This window comes from Heloderma suspectum, chromosome 17 (assembly GCF_057233095.1).
Source record: "Heloderma suspectum isolate Gila_16-S chromosome 17, 16-S_ref, whole genome shotgun sequence".
Taxonomy (NCBI): Eukaryota; Metazoa; Chordata; class Lepidosauria; order Squamata; family Helodermatidae; genus Heloderma; species Heloderma suspectum.
The window spans coordinates 3,770,335-3,781,016 of record NC_139474.1 but is presented as its reverse complement, the minus strand read 5'-3'; the positions used below and the strand labels follow the sequence as shown (position 1 = coordinate 3,781,016).

Here is a 10,682-nt window from a genome sequence, read left to right as displayed (position 1 = left end):
GTGAATCCCCAGAGCTAAGAGCCTCCACTGCTCCTACTTTACGAGGAGAGTCCTCCGTTTGAATGGTTGTCCAAGGCCAGTCCTCTACTCAAAGCTGTTCCCTCTTTGAAGGGCTGTCTCACTCAAGTCTGGCTCAAGGAGAAAGCACTCAGAGAAGGGAAAGCAGAGCATAGGCCTTGCAGATGTCCATCCTCAACACCTGGACAACACACTGAGAGCAGGTACACAGCGCAGAGCCTTCACCACCAGGATGAGGTGCATTGCGTTTCATCTCCGCCTATAAATCGTCCTATGCCCATTTTATGGAAATGTGTGTCTTCTTTTGTCCTCCTTTTTGGTGATGTGTAAGGGGCTATTCTTCTGCAGTCCTGCCGGTTTTTGTTGGTTTTCCCTTGAGCTGCATTTCTGAGCTGATGGCTTCATTTATAATTTTGTCTAGACTGGATTTCGGTTGTTTTATCGCTGGTGTTTATTGTTTTTAGTGAGTTTATACTCTTTTATTTTTCTGTTGCTGACATCTGTGGGCTTCTTTACAAAGCTGCAGTGGAGTCCACGCCTTTGTTTCCAGCGTCTCTGGTATTTGTGAGGCCTGGCCTGTCTTTTGGGTGTACAGAAACTACAGCTCTCAGGTTTTCCTGGGCAGCAGGATTAACCTTTGGCAGTGCAATCCTATCCCCGTCTATTCAGAAGTAAGTTCCATTGAGTTCAATGGGACCTACTGTGAGGTAAATGTGTCTAAGAACGCATTTAGGGTGGCTATTTGTGAATCGCCCCAAAAGAGAAGCATCACCGCAAAAGAGGACAAAGAGGGCACCGATTTTCGTAAAATCTGCATATGCTAATTTACATGTCTAGATGCAAATGTAGGAGGCAATGTTATAATTTAAATTGAAATAGGGTACATCTCACCCTAGCAGGGAAACCTGTGACCTTGTGCCTTGCTCTGGGTGCTGCTGATGGGCAATATCAAGGCCCAGCTGCTCCATCTGGTGGTTCTTTCTCCGTAAACCAGTCTTGAACTACCTGACAGCCCTTCAAACAGAGGTCACCTTCAAAATACGGGATGGTCCTCTGGCAGTCCTTCAAATAGAGGACTGTCCTTTGCCAAAGAGGACACATGGCCACCCTAACGGTGCAATCTGTTCTGTCCAGGAGCTTGGAATTCTTGGAAGTAAGAATCTGGATTTACACAAAGCATCGGGTTGATTTAGGGTTTCTTCCTTGCATGCAGTCACGCGCGGACTGATCCCTGCCTTGCCAGACTAGTATTAATCTTATGGACCATCTGTGCTTAGACCAGAGCATTCAGGAATTCTGGCCTGGGTCTCGGAATGGACGTTCCACAAACATTACATCACCCCATGCATGTCTTCGGGGACGCAAGTCCCACTGAGTTCAATAGGATGCAGGGGAGGCTGGCAGGTCCGATGTCAGTGGGGTGGTGCATCCCCTCTGGGTTTCCGTCAGAACTCTAACGGAGCTCTCCGAGGTGCTTCACATCTTTTTCTTTCTCAGCCTAACCTGCTCTGCACCTTGGAGAGCTCCTTTAGCGGTCTGACGGAAACCTGGAGCGGATTCACTGACATCAGAGCCACGCTGGTGGGCCATATTCCCCGATAAGTGTGTATAGGAGTGCAGCCTGCAGTGTACACATAGGGTCTTTTCAACCTCTCGCCTACCTGACAGTGCCAAGCTCAGGGCAAATCCGCTTTATGGGTTGTTTCGCTCACCCCGATTCTACGAACACCAAGACGTTCCAAGGGCACAGCACTTACCCGGGTTTATTGGAAGGGAGTCACTGCAGGCTTATGGGGTTTCGTAACATTTGAGGTTCTTACACATATACAGATTGAACAAAGGCAGAGGTACAGGGTGAAGAATCCAACAGACAAAGGAAGATCTCCAAAGAAAAGCAGCCACCAATACTCTTCCTCTGTACCCCACTCAAAACCTGCAGATGGTTGCCTTTGCTTCCTTTCACAGACATTTAAGATTACATTACCTTTAATGTGGGGGTGGGGGGGCTGTTGCCCCTTTCAGGTTCAAGGATCCCCTTGCCCAGGGCAGAGCAGACTTCAGGCTTGTGGGATCGACTTTGTTTTTTTTACTAGAACCGTAAGGCCCAAGGGTCAAGTACAAATAGTCCCTCGCAGGGTGGGCATCAATGAGAATGAAGGAACAAAGGTGCTTCTGAGCATATTCTCAGCCCAGAAATGTGTTTTCGTTACCAGAATGGAGTTCACAGTGCTTTCATACAAGAACCCCATGTCCACAGCCCAATTTAGAAGGATGAGGAGCCCGTTTATTGTTCCTTTGTTGTTAATTAGGAGTCAGAAATTCCCATCCAGAGATCTACAGGGCGATCCCAATCTATGGCTGCCGGTTCCAATGAAGATGTACTTGGCTGCTTCGGGATGTACAGTCTATACATGTCTTCTCAGAAGAAAGTCCCATTGAATTCAATGGGACTTGATCCCAAGGAAGTGAATATAGGTTTGCAGCCTGGATCAGCATTGAGGGCTGCAATCCTGTAACCCTTCCATGGGGGCCCCATTGAACTCAATGGGGTTTACTTCTGAGTAGACCTATATAGGATTTTCCTCAAGGAACTCGCTGACAGTACTTCCGGCTCCATTAATAATCCTCCTCTGCCCCAAACCCCTGATCTCACAAAACTATTACTTTGGAAGCCAAAACACAGAACAGATTGGCATTCCAGTAAGTGAAAATATTCCCCTTCCTTCCCCCCCCCCCAACCATTCCTCCTTTTTTCCCTCTGGGGAAAGAAAGGAAAACCAGAAAGAAAGGTGTTTCCCTCGCTATGATATAACCTCTAAAAAAGAAAAGCCGATATTTCTGAGGCCCGCATGACACTGTATCTGCACTTTAGATCTCAACAGGTTTGTCAGTCCAGGTCCAGGGAATTATATTATGCGAGGAGGGCCAGGAATGGTTTGGCACCCGACTGGACTACAGTCCTCAGGATTCTTTGACAAGTCAGAACCAAAATATGTTTGTGGTGCAGACAGTGCTATAAGAAGGCATTGTTGAAGGTCAGTGCCATTATTAGCCTGGCAAGCATGTTTGCCTGCCCTTCCTTCTGTGCTTGAAATGGTGGTATCACACACACACGCTCAAGGAAGCGAAGCTTTTCCTATCACCTTCTTTCCATGCCAGGAAAAGCCCCATTTGGTAAATCTTTGCTGGGTCAGGCTCCCCCAAAAGGCACAGAAGCAGAGGCAGTAAAGAAGGAACAAAGTTGGCAACCCTTGCCCCTATTTGCCAGTTTCCTCACAAAGCTCAGAAACAGAATTTGGGAATCCAAGTCCTGACCTTTAAAAGCTCAGGAAGACTTTTCTCCTCTCCTCTCCCTTCCCTTTCCCTTGCGTGTCATCTCTTTTTTAGACTGTAAGCCTGTGGGGCAGGGACTATCTTATTTACTGATGGGTTCTAAGCCACTCAGGCAGCCTTTTTTGGCTGAGGAGTGGAATAAAAATACTTTAAACAAACAAACAAACAAATGCGCCCAACACCCTGGTTCTGAGCCCCAAACGCTCTGACGTGAGGAGGTGACAAAGTCCGTTTGCTTGTTCATTTATTTATTTGATTTATACCCCGCTTTTCTACCCCCCAAAAGGCAGTTAAGGTAGAGATCTCTAGAAAAACCAAAATAAACTTAGTTAAAACAAGCATAAAAATAAATAGATTAAAAAGACAATAAAAGAAAAACGGCTGGACAATCCGTTCTTTTGTCACCTCTGTGTTCCAGGATTCATGGGAAAAGGACAGCAAGTTGAACCCAAGGTGTGCCAGGTGCCTCCATTTCCTGGAGTGGCAGCGATGGGGAAGGAGACATTTTATTTATTTATTTGATTTGTACCCTCCCTGCCTTTCTACCAAAAGTGGCTCTCAAGGCGGCTGCTGTCGGGGGCCAGCATGAAGGCTGGCTCTGGGTTGCTGCAGGCCCTTGGGCAAGGCTCCGAGTGGCCCCCTTTCTTCTCCGTGAAGTCCGCCTTCTCGCCGCCATGGTCCCCAGCTGCTCTTGCGCCTCTTCCTCATCATGGCCGCCACTTGCTTGCTTGGCAGGCAGAGAGCCACGGAGCAAGTGGGCCGTGGCGTCTGCTCCTCCTCCTCCCCACCTCCAAGTCTGGGCCAGAGCAAGAGGCAGGGGCACAAGCAGGCTGCCACGGCAAAGAGGAGGGCCCCTGTTGGGCTATGGGCCCTCAGCAGGTGCCCACCCATGCTGACCCTTGATGAGGGACCTGTTCAGCATAGCTGGGCACGTGCCGTGGCCCACAGTACGGAAAGGGGCCCACTGCCAAGCCCCACAGCTCCTTGTTCTTGCTGCCTATGTACCTGTCCTCTCTTAGCCAGTGAGCAGTGACAGGAGCTTGCAGAATTTTTAAAATTATTATTATTTATTTATTGCATTTATATCCTGCCGGTTTTCCTCCTTAAGGAAGCCAAGGCAGCTTACATGATCCTCCTCCTCTCCACTTTATCCTCACAGCAGCAGCCCTGTGAGGTGGGCTGGGCTGAGTGTCTGTGACTGGCACAAAAGCACTCAGTGAGCTTCATGGCTGAGTGGGGACTGGAACCCGGATCTCCGGACTCCCAGTCCAAATCTCCAGCAGCCTCTGCTGTCCTTATCCTCTCCCCCTGGGCACTGGTGCGGATTGGGTCCAGAGAGAAAAGGCAAGTCAGTGGCTAGGGGTGACAGTGGTGAAGAGGAGGGGGCACACTCCGAGAGGGGGCACCGTGAAGGCTTCTTGCCCAAGGGCCTCTCCCCAAACCAGGGGCCAACAGCACCAGGGGATGTGTGCCCCGGCATTAAGGGCAACGCCTGCTTTTCAGGAACGTGGGCAAGGGCAGCTGCACGAAAGAAGGGCTGGTCTCGATGCAATGGAGCGTCACCTCAGCTCCCCTCACTGTCGCCTCTTTGTTCTGCATCCAGCTCTGGAAGCGGGCAAGGCTGCACTGGCAAAACAAAGACAATTCCCCCAGGTCCAAGGAGCGCAATTGCACCAGAGGCTCAAAGGTGGGAGGTGAGAGGGTGGTCAAGGGGTTCCCATGGAGGCTGAGGGTGCGCAAGGACCTCAAGCTCTGGAACACCCGATCCGAAAGCCTGGGCAGTAGGTTGGCAGAGAGATTCAGAGTCTGTAAAGAGACGAGGCCCTGGAAAATACCCCCTGGCAAGTCCCGAAGGCCATTGGAGCTGAGGTTCAGGAGGGTCAGCTTCTCCAAATGCTGGAAGATGTCCACACATTGACCCATTTTCCAGATGTTTTCCAAGTTGTTATGGGAAAGATCCAGCTCCCTAAGCTGCTGGGGGCCTTTCTTGACTTGGAAGCATCTTACCAGCTGGTTGTTTGAGAGATTCAGAAAGAGCAAGTTGGGGATTCTGCCCAGATGACCCCAGAGCTCCCCTAGGTCACTCAGGCGGTTCAAGGACAGGTCAAGGTGAGTCAGGCTCTTGCTAAGACCTGTGATACCCCAGGCATCCCTGATTCTATTTTGCCCCAGCATGAGGTACAGCAAGGATGGGAGATTCCCTGTTGGGACTTGCGACAGTGCGTTGTCCTGGAGGTCAAGGATTTGCAAGGAGTTCAGCCCCTGCAGGGCATTATGCTGAAGCACCCCAATGTGGTTGGATCTTAGGGTGAGATGATACAGTGGAGATGACTTCAAGGATTGCAGCGTGTCCCTGTACAGCTCCCCGAGAAGGTTGTAGGACAGATCAAGAACACGCAGCTTGTTCAGCCCAGCAAAGGTCCCATTTTGGATCCGAGTGATCTGATTGGATCTCAAGACCAGGCTGTTGAGATCTGGGAACCCTGAGAAGGCAAAGGAGACTAATTTGTTGAGGAAGCCTTGGGACATGTCGAAGGAGACGACGCCACTACTGCGCAGCCCGGAGAAAGTTCTGGCTGAGATGCCCTTTAGGTTGTTGAAACCGAACCCACTCCCCACGGCTCCCGAGTGCTGCATCTTGAGGTCCTTGATCCGTGTGCCTTTTATTCTCTTGAAGAACTGCTCGGCTTCTGTCACATTCCATGAATTGGAAGAGATGTCCAAGGTTCCCAGCGTGATGTTGCTGAAGGCGTTGGCGCACGCAGGGTGGTGGAGCAGTCGGTTGGAGGACAGGTCAAGCAAGGCCAAATGACGGCCCTGGAGGTATTGTAGGTCATTCCTGCAGATTGCCCCAATTTTGTTGAGCTTCAGCTGTAGGATGCTCAATCTCTTGAGTCCTTGGAAGGTCGGATCAGGCCTCAACCGATGGATGCGGTTTCCAGAGAGATCCAATCTCTTCAGGGACACCAAATCCCGGAAATAGCCTTTTTCCAGCACTCCTTCATCAAAACCGTCAGCATCCAAGAGTAACACCTCAAGTTTGGTCAGGCCACTGAAAGCGTCATGGTGTAGTGTCAAATTCGAATTGCCTCCAAGGTCCAGGAATGTGATGTTGGACACGTTCTGGAAGGCCCTCTCTCCGACCAAGAGGGATCCCCTGTCTTGCTTCCCAAGAGACAGCATTGTCAGGGACTTCATCAGGGGGAAGGAAGAATTCAAGATGGCGGAGAAGGAGTTGAAATTCAGCAGGAGGGCCTGAACAAAGGGCTCAACGTGAGGGACTGCCTTATGGCGTTGACCTTGGCAACTGGCTACCAGCAGAGAGTTCACTTTGCTATGATGACAGCGGAATAGCATGCCTGTAGCGGAACCCAGGAGCACCAGCAAAAAGATGACCACAGGACAGGGGACTGGAACTGAAGAGAGAGAAAAGGGTGTGAGTTCCCTGTCCATTTTCTAGCCCTTCTAATGTCCTGTCACACTACCGTCCTCAGAGTTTTTTGGGGCAGGTAGGAGCCTTGACAATGGATTGGGCAAGAGCTTGTGTAGTTTGGTTGGTGATGGCCCCGAGTTCAAATTTCATCTCAGCCACAAATTCACTAGGTGGATTTCAGCAAAGCTAGGAATTTAGGAAGCTGCCTCATATTGAGTCGGACCCTTGGTCCATCTAGCCCGGTACTGCCGATGCAGACTGGCAGCAGCAGCTCTCCAGGGTTTCAGGCAGGAGATTTCCCAGCCCTACCTGGAGATGCCAGGAATCGAACCTGGGACCGTCTGCCTGCAAAACAGGGCCTCTGCCACTGAGCCACAAAACTACCTTCCTCTTGGCCTCAGCTCCCATCTGCAAAATGGGGCTATTCTCCATACAGCCTTACCTTTTAGGGCTGTTGCCAGGATTACTGAGATAATTCATGCAAAGTACTTGGAGCAATCCCTAAAGTGGTAGAACTTGTGTTTAGCATCTAATCTCAGAGATCCTGGACATGAAGAATGCTAGAGGCAATAGCTTCTGGTTTTCTGTTTTGTTCAATCCTATGCCTGTTTACTTGGAAGTAAACCCAGTTAAGATCTTCTTAAGGATGCAGGCTAGTCCAGAAGAACAGAATCCTATGCATGTTTCGTCAGAAGTAAGTCCCACTGTATTCAATAGGACTTACTCCTGCAGGCAAATCTGCAGAGGATTGCAATCTTGAGGAGAAAAACTGGGGAGTTTGCAAGTTAAACAAGCAGGTGATACAAAGGCAGTGAAATAATATTTTTTAATTGGACTAAGCAAGATGGATACATTTTTATTTTATTTATAGATTTATAAATATTTTATAAATATTTATAGATTTTAAATTCATAATAAATGTATAGATTTAGAAATATTTTATGTATAGATTTATTCCTGAGATGCCCTTCGACCCAAAAAAGACACACACACCACGGGCAACTTACAATTTAAAAGCATTTTAAAAATGCAAATGCAAAAACATGCAAACTACACTATATTAGATGCATGGTTGGATTTAACAAATCTGGTTTGTTTTTGTTGTGTAAAATAGCATCCGCATTAGAGAGGAGATGCAATTGGGACTGATTCTGCAGCGGGGGGGGGGGGGATTAACCTGGGGCAAGGGGTTAACAGCAACCTACAATGATCTAATAAGTCTTATTAAATAAGGGAGCTATGCTGGCTGGGGGCATGCTGGGAGTTGTAGGCCTTTTTTCTGTCTAAACCTACATAGGATTGCACTTTTAGAGATGTATTATTAGCCATCCTTGGAGACCCAACCAGCCACCCACAATCTAATGATGTAGGCTAACAAGAAGCAGCCAGGGTTTCAGAGCCATGTGCATTTAACAATATCCTGACATGCAGGCTTTTGCAGGATTTAGCATGCTTATGTCTGTCCCAGAAAATCTTTCCCTGCTTTCTGCTTATTCAGATGTACTGTAAAGGCACAGGTGCAAAAAGCCAGTATACAAAAGCCCCCTCTGGCAGCTCCAGGAGTGGCTGAAGAATTCAGGCTCAATCTGAGTACTATAGACAAATGCAGTGGAAACAGAAACCTTTGTTGCGATTAGCCTGTAAATGCCTGCATCCCCGTTGCCCCCATGACTGCCAGCCTTTTTGTCTGACAAGCATCCAGCGACTGCGTGATAGATGGAAATTCAGCAGGTGAGACTTGAGCGATCACTGCATCTCCATGTTGTGGAAAGTACCTGCTGAGTTACTGCTTGCTGTTAAAGGCATAGAACAGGTGAAGCTGCCTTATCAGGACTCTGACATCTGGATTACCCAGCAGCTCTCCAAGGTGTTAAACCAAGGTCATTCCAGCCCTGCTGCCTGAACCCTTTTAACTGTCGGTGTAAGGATTTGAAGAAAGTTATGCACACAAAGCAGTTTCTTATAATTAATATGGTTGCCAACTGACCAGCAAAAATCCCCTGCTCTTGTTTCTTTAACAGCAACCTGATGTGGAGAAATCCATAAGTAATGCTTTTTGCACTGAGGAGATCAGCATGATGACCTGCAAATAACATCTGCAGATCCAGCTGATGTGAAGAGCACAGGAGCAAGGGCTGTGTAAAGTAAGTTGTCATCCTTATCCACCACAGAGCTCTGGGCCCTCCCCGTCTGAAGAAAAAGTTAACAATCCTTTCCCCATAAAGGTCTGACCCACCTGCCACGAAGAGGACTACAGATTTTCTAGAAAGAAGCCAGACCATAGTGGAAGACACAATTTCTTCTATCACTCACCGTTCCGAGGTCCACAAAGTGGGCCTCTTTCGTGAAACTTCAGCATGGTGTTAGCTGCTGATGCAAAGTGAGTGTCTCTTCTTACTGTGTGCAAGTTGGCTCAGTCGTTGCCCCATATAAACACCACCAGGCAACCAGCTGCCCTCCCAGGCCCACGTCAACAGCTGGTGTTGACTCAAAACGTGATGTGGTCAATTGCTTAATGGGGAAATGCTGGGGAAATTCCCCCTGGGCCCCTTCAGCAACCCTGGCTGTTTTGTTCCTCCCACCCCACTCCATGCCAGCTCGTGAGCAAGCCTCCCTCGTTCACCGATCTTTAGATATGGCAAAAATGAAGTATCTAACTGGGTTCAACTGCAGACAGGGCTCCTGTGCTTTGCATCATTGAGCAAAAGAGGACATTTCAGGCAATGTACCTTGTTAAAGCATAACACACAGAGCAAACTTGCTGGAATGTCCTCTCCAGAGCAGCTGTTAAATGCATTTGGTCATTTCCTGCTGCATTTTGTCATCTTACACTGAAGACTGGCATGGCTAAACATTGTCCTTTCAGCCAGAGGCAGCCTCCAAAGCAATTTCACTTGACTACCAGGTGCCCTGGCAAATCTTCATCAAGAGACATTAAAAAAGGACTTATCCACAGTTGCACTTGCAAGAAGAACCTCACCCCCCAATGCACAAATGTTTTCCTAGAAGAAGAAAAAAACAGATTGTATTACACTCTCAACATTACGTGTCTCTTTCAGATTGTGCATGTGTAGTCATTTGTAGGAGATCAGTGAAGACATCTGGCTGAGAATTGTGAAGAACGGGGTGCAGCAACTTTGTGAAGAGCTAAACAACAACGAAGAGCCTTGTGGCACTTCAAAGACTACCACATTCATAGCAGCAGAAACTTCTGAGTCCACTTCATCAGTTGAAGTGCTATACTAAGTTAGCGGGGGGGGGGTGTCTGTGTGTGTGTGGCCTTCCAGATGTTAGCCTACATCCCATCTATACTTGCCTGGATCCTAAAATTATCTTTACTGGCCCTCCTCCAGGTGCCTCTGCCAAATGAACTGAGGTACTTGGATACGAAGGAGACGGCCTTTTCTGTTACGGCAACTCGGTTGTGGAATGCCTTTCCCAGAGAGGCTTGCCTGGCACCGACGCTGTGGTCTTTTCTGCACCAGATGAAGATTTTCTTATTCTCCTAGGCATTCTAGTCCTTCAGTCTTTGTTTCTAAATCTATTAGTATATTCTTAAATCTCTACACTGCCGCTGGTTTTTACTTCACTTCTATACTGTAGTATTAACTTTTAAAAGTTCTATATATTAGATTTTATTGTGCTGTATTTTATGGTTTCAATTGTTGTGAACAGCCCAGACAGCTTCAGCTATTGGAACAGAAATGGAATAAATACAATTCCCATCATTCCTGACTACTGGTCATATTGGGGCTGATGAGAGCTGGTCCAACATCTGGAAGGCCACACAAGCCCCTCTCCTGGTGTATACACACTCCTGGTGTATACACACGTGCGCGCACACACACACACACACACACACACACACACACACAGAGTTGTGTGCAGAAAGTTCCAG

General features: G+C 48.2%; 1 protein-coding gene across 1 annotated transcript; it reads right to left on the bottom strand.

Annotated features, from left to right (window-relative positions):
• Positions 1–3,585: 3,585 nt before the first annotated feature.
• Positions 3,586–9,189, bottom strand: LOC146334236 (uncharacterized). Its single transcript, XM_084823677.1, has 2 exons — positions 9,098–9,189; positions 3,586–6,767 (listed from the first exon to the last, which is right to left on the bottom strand). The coding sequence occupies exons 1-2, from the start codon at positions 9,141–9,143 to the stop codon at positions 4,831–4,833; spliced, it is 1,983 nt and encodes a 660-aa protein (XP_084679803.1). The 5' UTR covers positions 9,144–9,189; the 3' UTR covers positions 3,586–4,830.
• Between the last annotated feature and the right edge of the window lie 1,493 nt (positions 9,190–10,682).

What these genes read in the sequence shown, in the direction of transcription:
- LOC146334236 (XM_084823677.1), bottom strand. Translation starts at nt 9,143, where the DNA reads ATGCTGAAGTTTCACGAAAGAGGCCCACTTTGTGGACCTCGGAACG. An exon ending in ACTTTGTGGACCTCGGAACG is followed by an intron (nt 6,768 to 9,097) that starts GTGAGTGATAGA and finishes CTCTCTCTTCAG; the next exon opens with TTCCAGTCCCCTGTCCTGTG.